The sequence below is a fragment of the Lipophrys pholis genome (genome assembly GCF_963383615.2).
Source record: "Lipophrys pholis genome assembly, chromosome: 7".
Taxonomy (NCBI): Eukaryota; Metazoa; Chordata; class Actinopteri; order Blenniiformes; family Blenniidae; genus Lipophrys; species Lipophrys pholis.
In genome coordinates, this window is record NC_137638.1 from 17217933 (window position 1) to 17242364 (window position 24432).

A 24432-nucleotide genomic window follows, 5' to 3' on the forward strand; every position below is an offset into this window, starting at 1 on the left:
ACATAGACAGGAAGGAGCCAAGCCAAGAAGATTCTTGTATATTATGGAATCATCAAAGCAAAATAAGTTTAGGGAGTCCTGATGTATAGGTAGAGAGTACCTATTAGGATCATGTTGATATGAATGTACATGGCACAGACTGGACGCTGGGAGGCAGCAGAGCGCCACATGGTCTTCAATAGGCGAACAGAAGTAGAATGTCGCTTGTTGATGACGCATTGAGACAGAGGAGATGCTGTTTTGTTTCTTGTTTAAGTTTTTATTTGTACTAATTTCAAAATTTTGTAAATGGTCTGAGTTTGAACGCCAATAGTTATTAAGTGTGTCTGACGGTTTCTATCAGAAATGCTGTTAAACAAAAGATAAAACAAGACAAACGGTCTATTAAAAGAAACATTTCTTCGTGATGGCATCAGGTATGTCCTTATTTTGTTCAACGTTTGCTCGTGCTCGTACTGTGTTTGCACAGTCACTGTAGTCTATTTGCGATATTTCGGGAAGCATTTCCGTTTGTTTATCGGTGTAAACACGTGCGTCTTTCCTGCAGAGGATGAAATTAATCTGTTGACCATCGTGGTGGATGTGAATCCGATATGGTGGGGGCAACAGGCTCACCGTGAGCCCGAGGTGTTTACTCCTGCTTTTCTTCTTTAACTCTTTTCTGACTATAAGGCTGTGCTGCTTTTAAATCTAACTTAATGCCGCCGTCTCCTCTTACCTCTCCGCTCAGTTCACCCTGTCAAAGTGTATGGACGCAGTGATGGTGATTGGAAACGCTCACATGGCCATGGGCAGGACCAATAAGCTGGCCGTCATCGCCAGCCACTGCCAAGACAGGTACCAATACACACCTGAAGATGTATATTCAATTCAATTCAATTCAATTCAACTTTATTTATATAGCACCAAATACAACACAGTCATTTCTAGGTGCTTTTAACAGAGAAAAACCCAACGAATCCACATGAGCAAGCAGATTTATTTGCGACTGTGGAAAGGGAAAACTCCCTCTAACAGGAAGAAACCTTTGCAGAAACCAGACTCAGAGGTGGCGGCTTTCTGCTGACCGGTTGTGGTGAAGGGATAGAGGAGAGGAGAGGATCGGATAGACAGGGGGAGGAGGTGGGGGGGGATACAAACCTTGGTTTGGGTAGGGAGAGGTAGAGAGAGAGGCGGGGGGAAGAGAGGATAGAAGAGAGGAAAGGATAGGACAGACAGATAGACTGGAATGGGCTATAACCCAGTGCGAGATAAACCTTATGTCTTAATAAGTATGCACTACGGGTTTTTTAAAAATTATTATTTATTACTCCATTTATTTTCAAAGTGACAGTTGGTTTCTTCTCAGATTTTCACCGACAGGGATTATAAACATGAATTTAGTCAATAACATTTTACTCATCCAGCCCTAGGAGAGTGATGCCACATTTGAATCTATGGGAAGGGTTGGGATTTGCCTATGGACATAAATGTATTAAATCACTAAAAGTATTCCTAAAAAAACAGCTACTGACACAACATTGTGTAAGTACTAATAATGTAATAATCTAATAATGAAGCATAGACACTTGGCTGACTTCACTAAATTGTATGTGTCAATTTTAACCAGTTTTCTGCTCCACCATAAACCACTGTCTATAATGAAAATAAAGATTTTTTTTGGCCACCCCCAGTAACATTTATGAACATACGAGGTTATTGAAAATTTGCAGTTAGCACACCTTTATCATTTGTCACACGCACACAAAGAAAAAATCACAAAGTTTGCATCTACAAACACACTGTTTACTGTGTTTCAGTCACTTCTTGTATCCCAGCAAGAGCTGGAGAGATGGAGATTGTGGTGCAGACGATGCCTCCTCCAGTGGGGATGGAAAATATGAACTCCTGTCTGTTGCCAATAGCGTAATTGCTGAAGAGATCAGGACCATTATGTCAAAAAGTAGGTTTGTTTGGGGGGGGGGGGGGGGGGGGGGGGTTGTTTAGTTTTTTTGTTCACAAAAAATATACATTTAATTTGTTTTGGGTGTTAATTATCTTGTTCAATGTGTCCTGTTTTACAGCTGAAGTGAGGGGAAATTCAACTGATACTTTGTTGGCTGGATCTCTTGCCAAAGCGCTCTGCTGTATCCTCTCAATGAAAGCATTTTACATTTTTACCCATTATTTAATGTGTGGTTGTTGTTTTTTAATGATCTGTGTAAATTACATTCTAATACTTGTTTCTGAACATGAGAGACATGGTCAACAATATTTGCTGATATTATCAGCAAATACGCTTGAAAGAAAAGAAAGAAAACGCTTGTAGACTGCGTAGCACTGAATAATGTGGTATGAAGGTCAGGTTTTCATCATTTACAGTATTGAAGCCATACTCTAATAACAGCATTAATACATAGTCCCATTTATATATGTTTTTCTATTACTAAAGTTAGCCCACATTAGCTAGTTAGTAACACCCTGAATGTTGGGATCTATTGGACAGCTTAGCCTTGGCTTGAATTCTCTCAGTGATGGCATGACAAAGTGGATTATTTTGTGAAAAACCACACAGATGGAGCTTAGGATTAGTATCTGAACCTGGGACTGCAGTGATCTCTTTAAACTGGACTTCCTTCACTACAACTAAGTGACATCTGGTGTTGTTACCAGCAGAACACGCCCTTTACTGTATTTGTTCATTGTTATATCTGTAACCTGTTTCCTTTGTTTAGATTTTATTTGTCTCTCAAAGTCGAAAGTAATGACAACGGGTTGATTTCTTTTACTCAATCCTCTTATAATCAGATATTCACAGAGTATCAAAGAAGCTGGAAGGTAATGTTCTCATGTTATAAGTTCAGCAATCACATTAAGTGAATTCGGTTTACCTTTTAAAAATCAATTTTATATCTGTATTTTATTTTTTCAGTTGGACAGGAGATTAAATCAAGAATATTGGTAAGTAACTTCATACCAGTATTTTTCTTTGAATTTCTTTTCCCTTGGCTCAAAGCAATCTCTGGTTTCTTCCACTGATCAGGTGATCAAAGCTGCTGAGGACTGCGCCCTCCAGTACATGAACTTCATGAATGTGATTTTTGCTGCTCAAAAACAGGTGCGAATAAAACTCTTACTTCCTGCTTGCCAATGTGTCTTCTATTCCAATATTAATTTAGGTATTTACATTCTTATTTCATTCCAGAACATTCTGATTGATGCCTGTGTGCTCGACTCCGATTCGGGTCTCCTTCAACAGGTACATTTTTATGCCTTTGTTAGGCTGAAGAGGAGCAGCAGAGACAAGAAATAAACTTTCACATGTATAATGAAACTTAGTGTGGGGTTTGAATGGCATGCACAAATGAGTGTGGTGGCGTTTCTTTTTTTTTGTTGTTTTTTTTCAGGCTTGTGATATAACCGGAGGATTGTACCTGAAGGTACCACAGAAAGTTGCTTTGGCTCAGTATCTTATGGTGAGAGTGCTGCTCAGTTTCACACCACAGAGAATATGTTGTCTCCTTTTCCAACGTAAAGATTTTGTCTTGTGTTGTGTGATCAGTGGGTGTTTCTGCCAGACGTCGAGCAGCGTTCACAGCTGATTCTGCCTCCGCCTGCACACGTCGACTACAGAGCTGCGTGTTTCTGCCATCGAAACCTCATCGAAATTGGCTACGTGTGCTCAGTTTGTCTGTCAAGTGAGTACAATTTCCAGTTGAACACAACACGGGCATTATGACAATCCTCTTGTTTCACAAAGCAGGTTTAACCTACTGAGGCTTAAACAAGTTTTCAGTTTCAAAGGAGCAGGTCAGAGATGGTTTACTCCGAACTAATCACATGGAGGATAACCAATGTGGAAGTCAAACACTGCAATTTACCAATAGCAACTGGGGGAGATGTTGTATTTAAACTTACAAGACGAGCAATAGTGACGCATGAAAATGAATCATTTGGATTTGTTTGTGTCTGTCTAATGAAGCCACACACCTTTTAAAACACAAGATTTTTCTACAAATATTTCATGACAATAATTGAGATTGTGTACAAATTTAAGGGTGTCTGAAAATGTATTTCCATCACTGTAAAACACTGGATCTGGAATTAATCTGATTCAAATCCGTTTTTATTCTGACTCCGGATATTTGCAGATTATTCGCACAATGTCTAGCAATAGGCTTGAATACTGCATGGATGTCAGCCGGGTACTAGTGACACTAGTCTCCTTGTTCTGAAACTGACCTCGAGTTTAACTCACATCTTCCTCACGTTTCCCTCATCTCACCATAGGAGTTATGAAATTCGAAAATGTTTTGTGAAACTGGCCCTTGACAAAAGTTTTTTTTTTTTTGTGGTGACATTTCCTCTCTTCTTTCTTCTCAAGTATTCTGCAACTTCAGTCCCATTTGTACAACATGCGAGTGAGTTGTGTTTCTAATATTTACACCATATTGTAAAGGGGATGCAAAATATTTATATATCGAAGCAATGAATGTCTCATATTTACATTTTTGTTTTTGTCTAAATCTTTCTCTAGGACTGCCTTTAAAATCCAGCTTCCAAAGATGGTCAAGCCCAAAAAGAAAAAGCTCAAGCAACCTGCATGATTTGTTTTTTTCACACCTTGTACTGGCTTTACTCATCTTTAGTAGTGTAAATATTTAACTATTTACCTTTTGTAGGACCGAATGCGGCATGAGCACAATAAACAAAACTGTCTTTAAACAGAACAGTGCTCTGAAAATGAGAAGCAGTATTTCTTTGTGTTTACCTGGTTTTGCTGAAAAGTTTGATCAATAACAATATTTGCAAACCTCTGGTCTAAACAAGCAACGTTTGTTCAAATCTTTTAAGATATTTTGTCTACAGATTTGGTTTAGAGGTCCTTCATTGCTTTGTGAATTTTTATACAATAAAAACGTGTTTTACAAACAGTGTAGAGCTGTCGACATCTATTTAACCCTTTATTCAAGCATCGGGATATTGTACTAAATGCAGTACCTGTAAAGGACAAATCACAATCAATAAAATCATGTATTCTCTCACACATATCGCCAGATTGACTCTCACATCATGAGGCATCCTCTTTCCAAAATTCTCTAAAGGTTGTCAACAGAGGCAAGTTAATCATTGAAGTCCTCAGTCACAGCTTTTTCTGTGTGTGTCTCTCCCCTCAAATCAACAAACGGTATTTTGGCAACTTCTGAAATTGTGTGACAAATATTTTTGATCAACCAATATTGGTTTCAAACTCAAAATGACAATATGCACACAATGTAGTTACTGAGTGAAACAAGCCAACAGCAGTGGCTTTACCTGAGTGCATATCCTGGTTGTGTACATAGAATCAGCCAAGAGCAGTGTATCAGTTTGTTCAGTTGTCAATCAGTAAACTCAGAAACTGAAATTCTATCAAGCTTTATTTCTACACTTTTAAGGCCGACATGCTCTCAAAGAAAAACTCACACTCTGTCATTGATACAAAATCACCTTAGAAACCACTCGGGAAGAAAAAAAGGAAAATAAAAGGCTCCACAATTTAAACTGCACAATGTGATGATGATTACCGCTGGACTGGAACAATGTTGCATCTAGAAAAAAAGAAAAACAAGCACACAATTAGCTTGCAAGATCACCTCGAGGTATGTGAAGGAAAGTTCATTTTAAACTTTGAATAAAACGTGACATTTGTGATTGATTAGTGTTTTCTTCATGAATGATGCGGCTTGAGAGATAAACAAGTGTTGCTCCTTGTTAGAATGAGTGTATTTGTGATATTTCTAATTCATACAGCAGACTGTGTTGTATTATTCATGCACTCACCCAAGCAGACCTCTGCCCGACCATTTCTGTGGAGTCAGACTCATTTGGACTTTTTGGCCCTCCCGGACGACAGCGACACGTAATGGTTTCTGTAGAACAGGGAGACATGACAGTTTAGTCAATCTACATGGTGATGAAAGAAATCTGTCAGATTTCACTGTGACGTATTGGTGGAATTGAATAGTTGTTGTGGCTTGACAGACGGCTGTGGATTATATCTTACCCCTTCACTGTGTTGAACCACCGAGGCAATGTTCTGCAGGTTCTGAAAGTTCTTTGTGTTCACTGAACCAAATTCAATGACTTTGTCACCAACTCTGAGCCCCTTTGAAAGAAACAGTGATTTTAATCATCAGCAACCGCTGAGCTTTTTACACCTAAACCACCTCCTAAATCTAATCACTCACAGCTCTGCACGCAGGCGAGTTTTCTGTCACAGCATCCACCCGTGCAAAGGGAGGGGGTAGGTTGACCTCCTGCTCCATCGCCTCCTCCTGAGCTCCGGCTTCATCCAGTTCTCTTTTGGCTTTGTCTCGAGCATGCAGCTTGTGCAGGGCTTCTTCGATCTCAGTCATGATGGCCTTGTGGTCATTTTGCAAACCTGAAGGACAGAGAAGAGAGATTCATCTATTAAACAACCGATTACCTAATATAAAAATACCATATGGTTAATACAGAGCTGAAATAAGTGTTTTGTTTAAAGGATCAATGGAGTACGGCATGTAAAGCTTTCTCAGTGCATGTATGTATGGAAAGCATTAGAGTGGTTTTGTTTACGATCATAAACAGATGAATCTATACACTGACAAACAACAAAAAAAGAGAATAACATCTGCTTGGACCACCACTCCCTGCATTGTAGTGAATATAAAAGAGTTACATGTATGCACTGGTGAAAGTAAAAAAGAAAAAAATACAAATAACATCAATTCCAGTAATTATGGGATATTTGTACTTTTTTTTTTTTTTCAGCAAGTTTCACTATACAATTTACACCGTGTCATCCAGTTTGCTATTTTTAAAACCATGATATATTTGTGTAGTCAACAAATGTAAACTTTTTCTAGTGCAAATTCCTGCTGTGTATGTAACTTTTATTGCCACAGCTTTGCAGTAGTATTATATTTATATGATTTGTTGTTCGAAATGTGCTTTCAACGCAGATCTATCTACAGATAAACTGAATCGAATGGTTGTTACTTACAATGCAGGCGAAAAGTAACAATGGCTGCGAGTAGATTTCAGAAGTTTTCTAAGTATTTTCACTGCATTCGATCACATTACTTTCACTCGTAAATTAGTACAATTTACGCAATGTCGTAGTTAGACTTCAGATCATATTAGAGCATGTTTTCTGCACCCTCCTGTAGATGGCTGCTGATAATAAAGAAAACATTTTGTGCTATTCTATACAGTTATCGAGCAGCACTATGATGCAAGAATGATGAGTGAAACGCAGCCGTCTTACATGAAATGCTGTGTCTGGCTGTCCTGATCTGGTACAAATTTAAATCTGCTCTGGGGAAACCTTCAGCATCAACCAGGGGACCCTCAACCCCGACACCTTGCTGTAAACAAGAGAAAAGGAGTTTCAGCTCACAAATACACCATGATCGTACTCTGTCAATCCTGCAGAATGACTTACGTCCTCTAACACGTCGTAATACGCTTTGATCTGCTCCTCAATCTCATCTTTCTTCTTGATTAGGTTTTTCACTTCATCCGATGTCATCTCGGTGTTTCCAGGGGAGTTTTCTGCTGTCGTCTTCATGGCTGCTGTCTGTGAGGAACACAGACTCACTTCCGGTTTCACTCTTCTTCTCCTCAGTGTCATATCGGCGCGGCTCTTTACTGCCCCACGTGGACACGGGAAATATTCCAAGTCATTTATCTGAACCGCAAAAAATGCGTCTTTATTCAGACAAAGTTAATAAAATAAATCATATCTATTGTTTAATGGAAAGGTTGAGCAAATAATAGTGTTATAAGTCCTGATTTAAAATAAGTGTGTGTCAGAAGTTCTCAGGTATTCAGGAAATGTGTTCTTCAGGTAAGAAGTGTAGGAACTAAGCTGCTTCACCTTGATTGCATCTGATTCTGGGAACATTTAACTTCTTTCTGAGGACCTCAGATGGTCTGGATGTTTCATATTTTACCAGTAAAGCTGAGATGTATTTAGGCTCGAGACCATTCAAAGCTTTGTAGACACAAAGTAGGATTTTTAAGTTGGTTCTTTTGACACAGGCAGCAGATTGAAGCTCAGGTGCAATGTGCTCAACCCACTTTGTGTTGGTGAAGACTGGATAAGCATGCAGCTGTCTAAGAATTTCTTTTAGTGAGAGCTGTAAAAACAGCATTACAACAATCCAGCCTGCTTGTCAGTCAAATACTCTAACTCTTGCAGTAATTTAGTCATTTTTGTTTGTTATCATTTTAAATATTTCGGAATTCAGTTTCATTTCAAAAGCACACCAAACTAAAAAAACAAACTCTACACTTACTGACATAAGCCAACTTTAATATATTATTGGATACACTTCTTGATCACATGACAATACCCTTTGATTTTCTTCACAGAGCTCTCAGCAATTGTAAACAGTCGCTTCTCCTGCACACTAACAGAAGGACAAATGTCTTACACATGTTTTTGCTGCAGATTGAAGCTAATTTCCCACCAGAAAAACATGTTTTACATAAATACCAGCACTGGTTTGCAGTGGCTGACAACTTTTCTGCAGCAAAACATTTTAAATTTTCACAGGTCACTATTGAAAGGCACAGTGGTAAACACTATTAGAATAAAATGTAGGAACTAGTCGGCGTTAACCATAAGTGCTGTGTACCCTGAGTGTTTCCTTCTGATCATATCTGCTAACATAAAGTAGGAAGTTGTGTTTAATGGCCTTCCTCATACAGGATAAAAGTGCAAATTACTCTGAGTTTAATCAGTGAACAACCCCATGTGCTCTGCGACACCAGGTTTTATCATCTCCGGGAAAAGTTCCTTCATCTTCAACTGGCTCATAAATCCTCTTCATGCTTGTGCAAATGTGGCATTGGAAAAAATATATTTTTCTTTCTGTAGCCAACATTACAAAAATTAGTGCAGATTAAAAAAAAAAAAAAGCCAAGTACTGAATGAAGGCTTTCTGTGGATAGTCAACAGTCTGTATCTGTTGGTCCTTCATATGAAACATCGAGCGCAAGCACCGAATGCTCTTCCTCCTCCTCTGGTGGCGATTGGTCCTGGGTGGAGAATGAAGCGCTCTGTGAGGTGGCCGCTTGAGCTGCCATCTCCTTCTGCAAGTGAACAAACTGAACTCCTGCATCATCCAGCTTTGAAGTAACAGCTTGGACCCACTGTTGCAGCTGCACACCGAGAGCATTCACGCCCTGGTCCAGCCTCTCCTGCCTGTCCGTCAGCTCCTCCAGCAGTTGCTTCGCCTCACTGGCGACCTGCTGCCTTCGATTCAACGCAGAAGGAGCCCGCTGACCCAGCATGTAGCCCTCAAACTCTTCAGCACTGAGGTTGAGCTTCGGTCCATCCAGCTTTTCAATGAACGCCACCGCACAAGACTAAATCAGAAAACGAAGACAGAGGTGCCGGTCAACAACAACAACAACAACCCACTGCATGCCTTCCTGCAATGTCAGCGAAGGACGAGTGGCCTTAAAGTGAACTCACCAGATTTGTGAAATAGTATCCGCTCTCTCCTGCCATGAGGCTGTGTGGGAGGCCAAAACGGATCACGTACTGCATGTTTGAGTGCAGGCGGGGCGGATTGGCCTTCAGCACTACATAAACAAGGCTGGATAAAAAGTCATCAGCGTTTGCGGGCTCATGACTTGAGATGGCGAGCGCTTCAAAAACCTGCTGACTGCACTTGGAAACGCACGCAAGCTTGTCCTGAGGCGCCCGTTTGGCATCCATTTCAATGATCGCTGAAAGCAAAAAGGAAACACAGAATTTCAGACTTCGTTCACAGAATGTGTCAAAATGCACCTGAACTTGTACCATTTAAAATTTCCTACAGGTGCATGCTCTAAAATGTCAAGCTGCTACATTACATAAGGAGACTGGAAATGACCTGTAATCGCAGGGAGGAAAGGATCGCCTGTGACTGGAGTGTCTGTGTCGGGAAAAGGCACGCTGAGCATCTGAGGAGTGACCCAGTTTAGGGAACTGCAAAGCAACACAAAATAAACATTAATTGCTTTTATCATGAAAGATTGTGTTCACTCTCTACTTTTCCAGGTTTTCTCTAGATTGTAGGAAGTATCTTATCACCGTTCTTTGTCATGTACAAACACAATTTTGATAACCTTGTTGCTGAAAGAGCCTTGACATCAAGAAGGAAGGTGGCCAAAGAACACACATTTCTCACTGGGTGAAGCTATAAATAACCTTTGTGTAAAAAAAAAAATTTTTTTTAAATAAAATCATCAGGAATAAGAAGTAATTCAAATTATTCACTGGTATGAAAGTAAATAAACAAAACTGGCACTGAAGGTTTGCTCAGAGAATAAAATGCAGCTTTTTTTTTATACAAGGTCGTATCCAACACGACTTCGTGCCAAACAGATAACCGAAAATGTTTGTACTTCATTACTTCACTGCTCTGGTGACCTGCGAGTACAAAAGTTACCGTATCCTCCTTTGTAGAGCCAGATCCTTCTGTTCATCATCACAACTGTCATGGCAAAAAACCCACTTGTGCAGTCTCGTCATAACCAACTTCTCTACATGCTCCATAATGTGAGTGACCTGCGCCTCAGGGAAACCTGAAAAAAAAAAAAAAAGAATTATAGAACTCAGAAGTCATATTAAAGTTTTCAAAATGTGAAACTCCAGATTGTGTTGTTCAAAATGATTTGCACTCACTCATAAAATATTCCGCAAAAGACTGGTAGAAATCCTGCACGAGGTCTGACTGCTTCTGAACCGGCAGGTCCTGTCAAGATGATGTGGATCTACGATCAGCAAAGGCTTTGATGCGTCTGAAGTTATGAGAGGGGTAACGTTCGACTTTCAGCGGGTTACTAACATGGTAAGCTTCCATTGTGTTGAGAAAAGCTGTACAACGGGACTGCAAGCGCTGGGAAGGAGAACTCCGCAGTATCTTCAGGAAACCGGTGAAGTCCCCGGGCTCGAGGCCCTGGAAGGCTCTTAACATCTTTTTCTGGCTTTCGGAAGTCTCTGGACACACAACTAGAAGGGGTTAATAGTTGAACGCAGAATGTCTACATAGATTATTTCACTCAAAACACTGGCTCACGTACTACATTTCAGAAATACTGACAGAGGCAAATTCATTGCCACATTCATTCCCCGATAACTGGACGATGGCAGATGAAAACCTATTTTTACAATGAGGAAAACAACTAATAAAAAAAGAAATTATTCATCAAATGAAGACAAGTCGACGTGATGAATTCAATGTAACGGCTTTGCTTTCATTTTGAAGTCAGTAGTTAATGCTTATGACTGTACATTTCAGCACTTAAATTAATACTAGTATTATTAAAATATATATAAATCTATTATACGTTGTTGGACTGAAGCTTCATTTGATAACTTTTTAATTCTTCAAGCAGCCCGTGTCCAAACTAATCACACGACAGCGGACACAGAGAGAGCACACATTTGTGGTAGAGCTGAAAACCAAACAAACGAAAGAACATGAAGCGTACTAAACAAACCTTGAGGTTTTGGAGGCGATGAGGTCCCCCAGAAGAGTCTCCTCATGGTGTTAATGCGACGGCCTTTCTCAATGTTTTTCTTCTCCTCAAATTTGGAAAATGTAGGGGGGGTCCCATCATTGCTCGGCCTACAAAGAATGAAAACATCTAACAAACATCTTCGACAATAGAGCCCAACCCTTATCTTGTCATGTAACCCCATACAGTTCTTGGTGACATTGGTTACCTCCATTGCTGAGTAAACTGCAAAAGTCTTTATGATGGAACTACTTGATGGATTAGTGACACTTTTACCCACCGAGCAAAAAGGCTTTAAACTGTATTATACTGTCAATTCAGGTTACCTTGCGTCTTCTCTCGGGGCTTCAGCTGTCCGTGCCCTCTCTCTCCAGCACTTGGAGCAGAAGCCTTGCCACACAGGGTTTCCATAATACCCACAGGCATTCTTGCAAAGCAGCTCCTCCTGAGAAACCCGAATACTTCTTTGCTTGTTGGCCCACATCGTGCAGCGCTCACATATATCCAATTGACTGCAACACAATAATAATCTTTCAATCACAATGTATCACAGTAAACCCTGTGGGTCCTGACAGCTCTGTGAAACTCAAATGATTCATAAGATCAGTGCTCCCAATAACCCCAATCAAGCAAATGTGGACACAAAACATCCGGCATATGTATTTGTCAATACCCGTAAGTCATTGAAATATAAAGAGACGATGTTACAGAAGATTAAAATATGAATAAGTTAGTGAAATTATGCAGTTATGGCAAAAATATAACCTTTTTCACCTAAATGCAATAAGGCAACAACCCTCCCTTTCTGTATCTCTTAGACTTAGGAATACTTTACTCGGGTTTTTTTGTTGTTGTTGTTTTTTTTAAACAAAAAGGGGAACAATTTGAAGTTTTCACACACATATTGACCACCTTAAGCCAGGAACAAATAAAAATGCAATTTTCTCAGACAGATATTAACACCATTATCCCTGAAAGCCTGAGGATGCATCATAACGCAGTTTGCAGATAAAACCACACTGTTCCTTTCAGATTTATAGAGATTGCAAAGAGATTGATTATTACAAAGAAAACAAGAATAGTTATTTAGAGAACTAAAGAACAGTCAAAGCCCTTTTCTACCAACATACATTTCGTCTAACCTTTGTATTCAGAGTTACAAGTTCCTCATCCAAGGCAACCCTGCTCCATGTCCTGCACTCCAGGATACAGACAGACAACAGCCTCTTTGTTGTTTTAGTCCTTTTTCCCTAAAGAAACGTGACAAGCTTATTTGTGTGTGGTTTCAAATCACATTCATTCTTTCTTTTTTTGAACTTCCCCCAGTATAGCATGTTTTAATCTCAGGTCTTCCCCTCTCCACATGTCAAACTGTCCTCGAGAAAGACACTGAACCAAAAAAATGGATGGATTCAGTGCCTTGCATGCAACTGTGTGTGGGACAAACAATGTCAAATGCTTTGGGGACTGAAGGAACAGTGGAAAAACTCATTTTGATCTATTTATTTTTAAGAATCATACACAGTCAAATTATAGGCCATAAGCAGAATGAAAATAAAATCACAAAAAAAAAGTATATTGTTTAAGGATTTTTTTTTTCTCCCCAGGCTTCATGGGAAACAAATAGTGACCGACTGAGATCAACAGATTAGAATCATAGTTCCTCCAGTTGAGGTTTAGCTTGTACACCATGTCATAAGATACATTTAAAAACATTCTGATGGACTCTAGCAAGACTAAGGGTTTCAGACTAACTGTTAGGGTGTTGATTTGTTGGTTCATTAAGGAGCAAAACCATTTGAATTGGAGTTCAACCTTAAGTGTTCGCTAACACCCTTAAAGCCTCATCGACTGACGAGTCAGCTGACTGGACTGACCACAGCTAATGCTAATGCTAATGCTAAGTAACGTTCAGCGTGGACAGTCATTTTTAAAGGAATGTGTGTGTGTGTGTGTGTGTCGTCTTACCTCAGTAAAGTTGTTCTACTCTCTGAGAAGTCGCTTGAATCATAACCGGGGGTTAGTTGCTTTATTACGGAGAAACTTTGTCTCTCTTTTCTCTTCTCGGGGGTCTCTTGGACAAATCTTCAACGCTTTGTCATCTCTACAACGACAACCGCAGATTAACAGATCCTCGGCGACAGAAGTGTCGGATAAAGACACGAAAACACTCGATAAAGTAAATACAATTTGTAGGTGACGTTAGAGAGACGTGCCCGCTGAAAGCGCAGGGCGCGTCCGAATAGTTCCTCCTATCTCCTTTCCTTCGTCTTCTTCTTCTTCTTCTGCTTCTTCGTCTTCTTCGTTGCATTTTAAGGGGGGTTGGCAACCATTAAATGGAGCATTACCGCCCCCTATTGTTCTGGAGTATGATCAGTGCGTAACGCATATATCCTAGTTATTAACGCTGTTTGTACGAGGAATATGATTAGAGCTTTTGGACAATAGACAACACTATTAATTGTAAATGAGTGAACTCCCTACTTTCTCAATTCAGCTTCCAGAACTGCCATTTCTTCTTTATACCTTGGACAATTTAATAAAACATGTACCACTGTCTCTTCAGTATGACAGTGTTTCCCTATTAAGCGTAGTGTACTGTTTAAATTTGTGTGCCCTAACATAATTCTATTGCAGACTGTTTGTTCTTTCCTCGATCTTCCTAATTTGTATTTATTAATTAACCAGGCAACTAATTGCAATCTCCACAAATAGAATTTAAATAAACCACTAAAAAAAAAATAATCACATTTCTTGGGGGTGCTATGGGGGTGCTTTGGCTAACCTCGGGGGATCTGCAGCACACCCAAGTCTCCCCCCTGGGGGATACTACTGAAAGTCCACGATTCATGCTGATGTCCACAAGGTTTATTCTTTACAGAAGTTGTATTGCTTGGTGATACACCATGAAAACTATAAACACAAACACGACAATAACACAGTTGTAAAAGCAATAAAAAACAATATCCTGTGTCTCTTGCTTCTCTCTAACAGTTCATACAGTTCTCTGAGACCATATACAGGTTAATAATTGCCGTGTTCGCCTGGATGACCAACAGAAAACAAAACCAAAAAAGGCAGACGGTATGTAAAATTGGCCCGATTTCTCCGATCGCTGGCTCATCTCCCGCGCTGCACTGAGTCACATGACCTTCAGTATAGCTTTTTAATAAATAAAACACAAAATAAACTAGGCAATGATAATTGTTTTGGTACCTGAGCGAAATTATTAAAAATGACCACAGAATAAATATCTTAACACTACTTTCTTAAATAAATGTACTTAACGATCGTAAGATGACGAACTTCCTGTGTTGTCATGACAACCAAAGGACTCTCACACAGCGCCAGCTGCAGTGCTTATCGCATTATTTTACATGTAACTCTTTTCTACCGGGACCGCAGCGAATAATCAGAACTCTGGGTATCTTCTCCCAGGTTGATGCTTAATTCAACCTCAAAATAGACTCAACTGTGGATTTATTTGGAAAAGGTTGAACTGGACTTCCGCTCGTTCGCGGTAACTCGGCAACGTGATGTTCCGCAGTAAACGAAAAATAAGAGGATGTTTGTTTTATACTACTCAAGACTTAACTCATGGATTTCTACATTTAATATGTAGGAGATATTCGCATTATTAAATAGCGGATTACAGGTTTTTTTTTTCTTTAAAGCTATTTGAAAGTTTGTTTAATGGCGTCGTTGTTAAATGACATGTCGGATGATGTGTCACCAACAAACTCCGAAGCTGAGACTCAGTCGGATATCGAGCCCGCAGGTCTGGATGGGAAGAGACAGATACTAAACAGTTCTGCAGCCCGAGCCAGCAGGGAGGACACAAATCCTGATACACCACAGATGTGTGGGAAGTCTCAAGTCTACAGTGCAACGACAGAAAGTCTTTTCTCAAACAAGAAGCGTCACACGAAACCTCATGTACTGGTAAATATGGCCCCCTTCTCTTGTTCAACACACAGAGAAGTCAAGCTGAATCATGACAAAACTACCAATTTGCTCTTCATGCAGTCTATCGAGAGGGTCTATGGGATGACTCCTCTTCTTCCAGTCTTCACTCTGCAAGACCACGATCAGCTGGTGATCCTCTATGCTGGGTCTCATGTTGGAGTCATATACAATGAGACTTTAAACTCTCAGCATATACTTCAGGTAACAACCGGTGCTACAACATTTCACAGTGTTACAGATTTTAAGTTAGTGTTGTAACTTAATCTACAACATATCGGCTACAAAAAGGTGCTCAAAGTCTGAAAATACATTTCAAAAAACTACTGTACATCCACAAAATAATCAGCAAACACCGTGCTTTAAAAACCAACAGAAAGTTCTTATGAAAAAGTAAAATATTAATTGCATGATTTATTTGTTAAGCAATCAAATCCAAGAACAACTAAGGAGTTGTCCATAATGTTCAACATGTCAGATTTTTAAAGTGATTTCCTACAACATTAATGAGATGACACTCAGATACTAGTCCAAGTGAAACTCCCCGAAACTTTAATTTGTTTATGCTACTAGTCACAAGCAGAATGTTGTTAAGTAGTTTAATCTAAGATTGCAGTGAATGTGACATTAAACGTTAGAGAAAGTGTTGGTAGTGTTACTTTAATAAAATAGCTTTTCTCTTTTGGCAACAAATCAGGTTTGTTTTCATGGTAAATCATTTGAAAGTAGAGAAAAGTTGAATTACAACATTTCTGCAGGAGGAGAAAGAAACCTGGTTGGGTTTATACAAAGGCTTCTCCTTCACCAAAGCAAGTCATTAAAATAGGTCTTTATTCCTCAAGGAACAATGCACAACCTTCAAAAGCAGTGGTTACACAAAATATGTGGACTGGCATGATGCAAATTCAGCAAGATAATTTTACAGTTTTGACAGAAATTGGTGTGTGCTGGGCTAAATGCAGTGTACCTCATGTGAGACTATTGAGGTATTTCTCATCTTGAGAATCTCATCAATGGTGAAGATCTTCCGTGAGATCAGGGCCCTGCTAAAACCCACCACATCCTGGGTTTGGTTCATTCTACAATAAGAACTCATTTGACTGCCAAAGAGGAATATGTTTTCACTGTATTTTCAGAAAAATTTAAAAAAAGCAGAAGCGGCCTCTCTTTCAGAATTTCATTTTATGAGGTTGTTTTTCCTATCTTATTTTTTTATTTACAAACAACAAATTCACTAAAGATAGAATACAAGCCTCCTGTCAGGGAAAGTTAAGGCTAACTAGGTGAGGTCTGAGATGACAAGAAGGGTCTCAAAAACAATTCTTTCTATTTCCTCAAGACAGTGTTTCAAAACAATGTTAAGCATGTCAAATTTAGTCTTTAACTGTGTTTAATAAAAACAATCCAACTCACTCATTAAATCCATCGAATAACATTTATACCAGCAATAGAGGAGTGTATGTAAATAGACTATAAAAATATAGAATACTGTACTAACCCCTAACATAGTGCTGGAAATATGAGTTCCAGTGAGGATTTTGGTTATTTGGGCATCTGTACAAAAATATCCTCCACACTGGCCAGTGAGAATGTACAATGTTCAAAGTTAAATATGGCTTCTCATCACAAATCCACACAGCCAGCCTTTATGACAAGTGTGCAGACTTTCACAGTCTTAATGACAGCAGCTTAGTGGGGATGATTCGGTTCCAAGCTCGATCTTCTGTTAAGCAGACTCAAAAGTTCTTTATGCAGGTAGGTAATGAGATAACACCTCAGAGCTTTGAGGACTAAGGAGAGTTGACCATCATGGGGTTTCCTCCACTGTCACAGTAATTCACTTAACGACTGAGAGATCCAGGCATACCGAGCATAATGCAGGTGTACAAACAATCCTGTGGAACTGAAGCAGCTTAACTTTGATGAGACTTCTCAGAGATTGAGGTGTATATTCAAATTGTACGTTTTTATCATCTGTATTGAAATGGAAAAACAACATTAAATCAGGAGTGAACATAAAATACAAGGATCATAATTTGTAGTCTTAAACATTAATACTCACCTATATAACCTACTAGATGTGCAAGTTGCATGTTTGATTGTAAATGTCCCTCCACATTTACCCGGTAACATCTTCAGGGCCACTCCCAACCCATCTCATGTATGTGTGTGACTGAAGACCGACGCTGGATTGCAACAGCGGACCAAGGGTCAGAAAGTATGGTGATGATATGGGACTCCTATTCAGGGTATATATTTTTATGCACATTAAGGCATTTCACCATGTTAATCATTGCTCTGGGTGGTAACCATGTGTGTGACAACTGTTTCAGTATTCCTGTGAACACATTATTTGATTGTCATTCTGATGGAGGCGTCATTGCAATGGATTTTTCAAGAGACACAACGCATCTGGTCACCCTTGGAGCTGAACAAGTTCAGGTGAGTATGAGAGCAAGGTGAAATCCATTTTAACTGTGTAATGTATGAAAGAACTTATTCAGGTTCTTAGTTTTTTTTTTGTTTTTTTTTTAACACCTTACAACATAGTGGCACAACATCCAATACAGTTTAAATCTGAAACTTCAGCCTTTTAGAAGCTGAGAGTGACATCCAGAACATAAACTAATAGAAAGATCTACTTTTAACAAACAACCTGAAGTTGGAAAACAAACACTATACAACATTAGTCATTTCTACTGAAGTCTATTTGTTTCAACATTTTAACACGCCAGCTCACATATCGCTGTTTATATTTAGAAAGATCATTACTCTTGGTTTGAAACCTTAGTTTGCATCTATCTATCCATTCACTATGTCACAATTTGTTCAGCGTGTGTGCATTTGGGACTGGACCAATGAAACCCAAAGTCCTTTGTGGGCTACTGAAGTTAGTCCTGCATATGGTTTTCATGTAAGTAAAAATTGTATTTAAACTTCGTGAATATTTCACTGATGAAATTCGATCTTCACATCTCGATCTGTTGTTTTTCTTCTTTGTTTTTCCCAGAATTACATCATTTTTAATCCAAACGATAGCACCCAGGTGCTCAGCAGCAGTACAAGTCATGTGTTGTTTTACAACACGGTAAGCCCATATGCTTCTCTCGCTGAACACTATATCACAGGTTTTATGCATTTGTAGTTGCATGAATAGACTGGTCGTTTTTCAGGCCAGTGGAAATCTCCAATGCTTCTCAATGGACATCAAGAAGGAGAAGAAGGTGAATCATTGCTATTTTGTTTTACTCGTCTGTTTATCAGTCTTTTCCAAAATAGATCTTTATTGGGAAAAAAAATGAAAAGGTGAACTTAGATTTCTTTGGCATCTTAGAAAATATCTAAATATTAGAGTTTTTATGAATATATAAAACAGACACTGATGTTAAACCACACTTTGGTGTCACTTCATGAAAAAGGTGTTGGAATACATATTCAACATTGTTTGATCGGTTCCCTTTTGTAGCCCACTAATGCACGCATCAAAGAAAAGGATTCTACTAAGAATTCTCAGCACTCTGAAACTGTGAATTTGGCTGATGTGGCTCTCAGTCGCTCGGTGTTTCACTGGAAGGAGCCTTGGATCCTGACAGCCAGTGGAAGCAACCTTATGGTGTACAATGTGAAGGAAGGCCTGGTCGCAAACCAGCGTATCCTCAGTGATAGAGTCATGGTAATCCCACTCCAGGAATCACTCATAACAGTTCTGGCCATAACTGACAGGTAACCAAAACCATCAATGTTCAATTATATTTCCTTTTGTTAGATGCGTTCATCGAGCTTTCATCTCCCGCAGGTCTTTTTATGGAAGCTGCATCGTGACTGGTGATTCTCAAGGACAAATCCATTTTTATGATGAGAAGTTCAGTCTTCTCACTATTTACAGTGAATTCAAACTGGATGCCATTGTTTCTATTTCATTTTCAAAAGAGTGTACAGAGGGGCATCTGGATGACAGCACTCTGGAGGCAACACCAGTAATTTCAAGGTATTGACGGGAATTATAATTAGAAAAAATAAACACAAAAAATTGAAATGTATAATTTCAGCCAAACTGATAAGTCTTTCTTTTTCAATAGAAGCTTTGTAGTTTCAACAGTGAGTTCTACTGTCGTGCATGTAGATACACAGCGCAGCACGGCCCGCATCCTGCTGCAAGAGGATTATGAACCTATTCACACAGTGGCATGCCACCCGAACCAGCCAGCTCTGGCCATTGGCAATCAAAGGGGCATCCTGAAAGTGTGGGACTATAACAAGAAAGTCAGCATCGGCCGCAAGGTTTTTGAGACAGAGAAGCAGATTCAGTGTGTCACTTTTGACCCTAAAGGTGAGAGAGTGTATTTCAGTATCTTAAATCAGAAAAGCTGTTTAAAACTGTGTTTCCCAACCGATGTAGGATGTGATTCCTGATGACCTCTAAAACCTCTCAACAGGAATATACCTGGCAGTTGGTTTTGGTAGTGGAGCCGTTCACATACTGAATTCCAAAACCTTACAAAGTGATCCCGAAGAACGTTTTCATTACACTGATGAGACCATCCATCTCATCGCTTTCTCCTCAGACTCAAAGTATCTCGCCACAGCGGTGAGCAAGTCTGTGTGATATGTAGTACATGTAGTATTTAGTCTAGAATAGAGTTTGGGATACAATGTCCACATCCAGTCACAGCAGGGTCTTTGGCTGTGTGTGCAAATGTGTACATATTATACATTTTGATAACTTTGACCGTGACATATACATTTTCCTCCCTTGTTCCCTCTTAGGACACTGGAGGAGCAGTGACAGTGTTTTGTTGGCAGATGAAAGGAGGCTCTTTGCCCCGTTGGACGTATCTGGGAAGGTACCGATCACACTACAAGCCCATCAAAGACCTCCTTTTCGGGGTTCACCTGGATAGCACCCAACCCAGACTGCTCTCTCTGGGCATGGACCGTCGACTGGTGAGATGAAAGTCAGCACAATTGCTTAGATTGGTGGTTTTGCAATACTTTTTTCACTGTTGACACATGTTTAGTGCTCACATTTCTCTGTGCCTGTGCTTAACGTAATGATAGGTGGAGTACGACCTTGAACACAGTAATGTGAACCAGCTTCACATCCTAAGCTCAGAGCGCATTGAGCAAAGTGCCGTGCCAATGTGCATGACGTGGTACCCTCCTCTCACAACAGAGCAGTTTCTTCTCACAGCTTCAGACCAGTATAAGATGAAGCTTTACAACAGCACAACAAAGATGTGCAGGTCTGTAAAACATTTTGACCTGTTCATATTTGCTCTCACTGTTGATTACTGAAAAAACAATTGACTTTAATGTTCCATAAATAACAGAAAGACTCTCCTTGGCCCAACATATGGCTCTCCCATTAAGCAAATAGGTGTGCTTCCAAAGTCTAAAGAGCTGGAAACAACTCCATATTACCTGGCATTCATCACAGAAGACAAGGTCAGTGCTGACCCTTGTGTGTAGTGTTTATAAAAAAATGTTTTTTGTGAGATTTAGGATGGAAAAGCATATGTATTTTATCCGCATAGCATTACTTTTTTCACCTTATTTTTAATCTCATTTTTCATATTCTTCATCGCATTAACCATCACATCAAATACATGTGCATACTTTTAAATATTTTTATCTTGTATCAGTCAAATTATAGTTGTCTCATTGCTTTGATGAGATTAAGTTAGACATGCAAGGAGGTTTCACAATATTCAATTTAGCGTTGGTAGTATTTTTATTATCTTGTAGGTGGGCCTCCAGATGTTGCCTCTGGATGGAAATCCCTACAAGTCCAATGCCTTGGTTTGCCATCCAACCGGGGTGTCTGCTTTTGCCTGCTCTCCAGACAGACGACTTATTTTCACTGTAGGAAGCTCTGACTGTATGGTTCTCACATGGGAAATAAATCTGAAGTAAGGTTTAACTGTATCAAATTGTGAACCATTTTAAAGACACAAGGAGTCTAACTATTTGTGCCTGAAATAGTTATTCTCTCATGTTTTCAATAACAGTGTGTTGGAGGCAGGAGCGAATCTGGGGGGAAAGGACCTGGAACCCTTTTTTGCTCTCTTAGAGGGAGGGAGAAATGGCAAATTTTACCAGGTGAGCTAAATGTTGTACCCTCATCAAGAAAGTCTGCGTTGACCCTGTCCAAGGTCTCAATACAGTTGTTGTGGTGAAGAGGGAGCTGAGCTATAAACCAAATCTCTCTGTTTACCAGTCTGTCTATATTCCCACCCTCATCATGACTTAAAGTTTGTGACCCAAAGAATGAGTTTGTGAATACAAAGGACTGAAATGTGTTTCCTTCACGTGGTGGTGGTGGCATCACTCTTTGTGTTCGAGACACTGTAGAGTTTATATCTGGTTTGGTCTGAGAGTGGCTCAGGTCCTTAGAGGAGCTGGATGGATGGATGGATGGATGGATGGATGGATGGATGGATGGATGGATGGATGGACTTTGTCTTTCTCTCTCCATTGCCCATCAGTTTCATCATTTTTTTTTGTTTTGTTATTTTCATTAATATTTTGATCTCCACATAACAAGTGTTTTCATTTTTTTGTCATCAGGAGATCGAGGATTTTTTTTCCTTCTGTCGAATCCGTCATCAAGGTATTGACTTTATGGAAAACCGCAGAGTGTCGACCAAAATTCCCTTGTCAGAGGTTCCTGCTCTAATGAGAGCTTTGGCTTATTTCCCTACTGAACAAGAGGTACGATCATTTGCACAAATATCAGTTTGACACATCGAAAGTTTCCCAAATGTTGACAATGTGACTTGAGAATAGCGGAGTTTTCAACACAAAAAATCTACACTCCTGTTTTATTTCCACCAGATAGAAGAAATGCAAAACGAGGTGAAATTCAGCAAATATGCTGAAACAGGGGAATATGTGACTGACATCGACCTGGGGGACTTTATCAAGCTATATGTGAACCACCGACCAGCCTTCGGCATTTCTAGCAACGAGATCAGTCAAGCCTTTCACGTCCTTGGTCACAGTAGCGGCACAGGACAACCTGTTCTGCAGTCACATCAGTTACTGGAACTTCTCCAGGGTCGAGGTATGCTGCAGGTGGTTGACTTGCAAAGCATTAGTATATTGTTCCAGATCTGTTACTGTCATATAATTTAGAAAATACACATTGAACTTCTGTTTAGGTTTTATTGTCAAGGTGGCGCATCAAATGTGTAATTTAGATTTTTCTGGACAGGAGAGCACATGACGGAGGAAGAGGTGACCAAGTGTTTTGCTACGCTTTTAGACCTCAATGGTGAGGAGAAAGATGAAAAAAGGGAGCACTCAGAGCTTGACAGAACTCACGGTATGTTATATTAAAACAAACACTCTCACACTTGCGATATCAAAAGTGAGAGAAGACCAGGATACAATCATCCCATTTTGATTTGTGTTCATATGCAGGTGAAGATTCAGGATATTCATTGGAGGATGCAATCCCACATGAGATATCTGTGGGGACGTTTACAAGTCACATCATGAGCTTCCCTTCTCCTCCAGAGTGAAGAAATGTCTGCTTGTTTTGATGACAAAGTTTTGACTCTTTTACTTGAGTTCTGTTAGGTAATTGACAATGCCAGTTTGAAGACTTGATATTTCAACTTTCTCAAAATCTCTCAACTTTATTTTGAATATGTAGACTTTTTATCAATATTTTACTTTCCTCAATTAAATTCAACTTCATATGGCATGTGTTTTTTTTCAATGCTAGTATTCCCACTATTATTTGGTAATATTTTCATTATTATGAAGCATTTACGTTTTATTTTGAGCTAATTCTTCAAACTTTGATTGTTTTCTGAAAGGATTAAACCCTTTATTGAGCATGTGACTATATTTGGTAAGCTATACATTTCTTCCTGTTTCTTCCAAATTGTCCTTAGAAAATTGTTGATAGACATAGAATGGCTGATAATATAGACAGCTAAACAATAACATATGTGTTGTTATGTTTTGCCTCTTCATTTAATAAAGCACATTTACCCAGTTACTGTCTGATTCATTATTTCCGCTTGGAACTATGAAAATAAATTATTATAAAAACTGGTACTTGACAATGTGACCAATTTAATAAATAGGCCCAATAGTTGAAGTAAGTCATATTTAGGGTCTTTTTTTGCCAATGATAAATTATAATGTAAGTGTCTCACAGTGATGTATTGGTTAGCACTCTCCAGGCCAAGTTTTTCTGTGTGGAGTTTGCATGTTCTCCATGTCCAAAGATCTTCTCCAGGTACTCCAGTTTCCTCCCACAGTCTAAAAACATGTATTTGAAGTTAATTGGCATGAATGTGAGTGAGTGTGTGTGGCTGTCTGTCTGTCAGGGTTTGCCTTGTGATGGACTGATGGCCTGTCCAGGATGTACACTGCCTTTGGTAAGACGTTTGCTGGGATTGGCTCCAGCGCATCGTGAGCCAGAATTGTATAAATCTCTTCCTCTATCTATTGTTGGACAGATGATGGATAGAGAATTAGGTGGATTTTATTGCATTGGACAGCATCATTCAATTTTGTTATGAGAGCCAGAGATGATCATATTCATGTGATTTTGGTCAGTTTGATGCATTTTAACAGATTTAATTAGATATAAGTGCCAAATTTGGGTGTTCACAACACTATCTTTGCATTGTGGGGTTTACATTTTCTCTTCAGAAGTATGTGCTTTTAACTGTATTTTTTTTGGAACATTTTGATTCACATTATTTAATTTTCTTATTAAAAGCTCAACTCGAAAAAGTTTTTTTTACTGACATTTCAAGTGGCCTCAAAATACAAATAAAATATAAAAAAAAAAAATGTATGATGATTTCTCCTATTGACTTCCCCGTAATAGTGATCCAACAGTGGATTGTTAAAAGAGGGATGTCTGACGTTTTTCACATCAATGGAGTTGAGGTGACTTCTCGGATTAGACCTTTTCTTCGGAGGAAG

At 39.3% G+C, this 24432-nt stretch overlaps 4 protein-coding genes across 11 annotated transcripts; 2 read left to right on the forward strand and 2 right to left on the reverse strand.

Annotated features, from left to right (window-relative positions):
- Window positions 1–180: 180 nt before the first annotated feature.
- Window positions 181–5025, forward strand: gtf2h3 (general transcription factor IIH, polypeptide 3). 3 transcript variants are annotated; one of them, XM_080467808.1, is made up of 13 exons: window positions 181–416; window positions 548–627; window positions 731–837; window positions 1800–1942; window positions 2064–2126; window positions 2788–2817; window positions 2912–2940; window positions 3023–3097; window positions 3185–3238; window positions 3387–3455; window positions 3542–3677; window positions 4364–4400; window positions 4517–4917. In XM_080467808.1, exons 1-13 carry the CDS (start codon window positions 407–409, stop codon window positions 4584–4586), a joined length of 903 nt encoding a protein of 300 aa, XP_080323934.1. In that variant the 5' UTR covers window positions 181–406; the 3' UTR covers window positions 4587–4917. The 3 variants fall into 3 exon arrangements, with proteins under 3 accessions (XP_080323934.1, XP_080323935.1, XP_080323936.1); XM_080467809.1 differs by having other exon boundaries at window positions 189–416; window positions 548–596; XM_080467810.1 differs by lacking the exon at window positions 548–627 and having other exon boundaries at window positions 190–416; window positions 4517–5025.
- psmd9 (proteasome 26S subunit, non-ATPase 9) lies at window positions 4854–7625 on the reverse strand. The gene is made up of 6 exons (XM_080467815.1): window positions 7448–7625; window positions 7271–7370; window positions 6210–6403; window positions 6026–6127; window positions 5803–5891; window positions 4854–5570 (listed from the first exon to the last, which is right to left on the reverse strand). Exons 1-6 carry the CDS (start codon window positions 7571–7573, stop codon window positions 5543–5545), a joined length of 639 nt encoding a protein of 212 aa, XP_080323941.1. The 5' UTR covers window positions 7574–7625; the 3' UTR covers window positions 4854–5542.
- Window positions 7626–8295: 670 nt separating this feature from the next.
- On the reverse strand, window positions 8296–13821 carry LOC308112587 (rab5 GDP/GTP exchange factor-like). Of its 6 annotated transcripts, XM_080468244.1 has the most exons (11): window positions 13708–13807; window positions 13489–13624; window positions 12663–12770; window positions 11847–12032; window positions 11503–11630; window positions 10848–10999; window positions 10685–10754; window positions 10449–10584; window positions 9891–9985; window positions 9488–9744; window positions 8302–9378 (listed from the first exon to the last, which is right to left on the reverse strand). In XM_080468244.1, the coding sequence occupies exons 4-11, from the start codon at window positions 12002–12004 to the stop codon at window positions 8962–8964; spliced, it is 1413 nt and encodes a 470-aa protein (XP_080324370.1). In that variant the 5' UTR covers window positions 12005–12032; window positions 12663–12770; window positions 13489–13624; window positions 13708–13807; the 3' UTR covers window positions 8302–8961. The 6 variants fall into 6 exon arrangements, with proteins under 6 accessions (XP_080324367.1, XP_080324370.1, XP_080324365.1 ...); XM_080468241.1 differs by having other exon boundaries at window positions 8296–9378; window positions 13489–13821; XM_080468239.1 differs by having other exon boundaries at window positions 10848–11011; window positions 13489–13804.
- Window positions 13822–15234: 1413 nt separating this feature from the next.
- Window positions 15235–23006, forward strand: cfap251 (cilia and flagella associated protein 251; the record flags this gene model as incomplete). Its single annotated transcript, XM_080466561.1, has 20 exons — window positions 15235–15462; window positions 15547–15687; window positions 17623–17732; window positions 17817–17925; window positions 18317–18397; window positions 18494–18571; window positions 18657–18707; window positions 18950–19206; window positions 19295–19471; window positions 19563–19813; window positions 19920–20071; window positions 20251–20427; window positions 20542–20726; window positions 20814–20928; window positions 21229–21392; window positions 21492–21582; window positions 22051–22194; window positions 22318–22546; window positions 22697–22807; window positions 22906–23006. 20 exons carry the CDS (start codon window positions 15235–15237, stop codon window positions 23004–23006), a joined length of 2952 nt encoding a protein of 983 aa, XP_080322687.1.
- Between the last annotated feature and the right edge of the window lie 1426 nt (window positions 23007–24432).

Bases quoted from the DNA above. Each gene is read 5' to 3' on its own strand.
- gtf2h3 (XM_080467808.1), top strand. The intron at 3,098-3,184 runs GTGCGAATAAAA...ATTTCATTCCAG, and splicing joins TTTTTGCTGCTCAAAAACAG to AACATTCTGATTGATGCCTG. The intron at 3,456-3,541 runs GTGAGAGTGCTG...TTGTGTGATCAG, and splicing joins CTTTGGCTCAGTATCTTATG to TGGGTGTTTCTGCCAGACGT.
- psmd9 (XM_080467815.1), bottom strand. From the start codon at position 7,573: ATGAAGACGACAGCAGAAAACTCCCCTGGAAACACCGAGATGACATCG. The intron at 6,404-7,270 runs GTAAGACGGCTG...TCTGTCCTTCAG, and splicing joins AGCCAGACACAGCATTTCAT to GTTTGCAAAATGACCACAAG. The intron at 5,571-5,802 runs GTGAGTGCATGA...CTTTTTTTCTAG, and splicing joins TCGGGCAGAGGTCTGCTTGG to ATGCAACATTGTTCCAGTCC.
- LOC308112587 (XM_080468239.1), bottom strand. From the start codon at position 12,004: ATGTGGGCCAACAAGCAAAGAAGTATTCGGGTTTCTCAGGAGGAGCTG. The intron at 10,755-10,847 runs GTTAGTAACCCG...TCATCTTGACAG, and splicing joins ACACAATGGAAGCTTACCAT to GACCTGCCGGTTCAGAAGCA. The intron at 10,585-10,684 runs GTGAGTGCAAAT...TTTTTTTTTCAG, and splicing joins TTTTGCGGAATATTTTATGA to GTTTCCCTGAGGCGCAGGTC.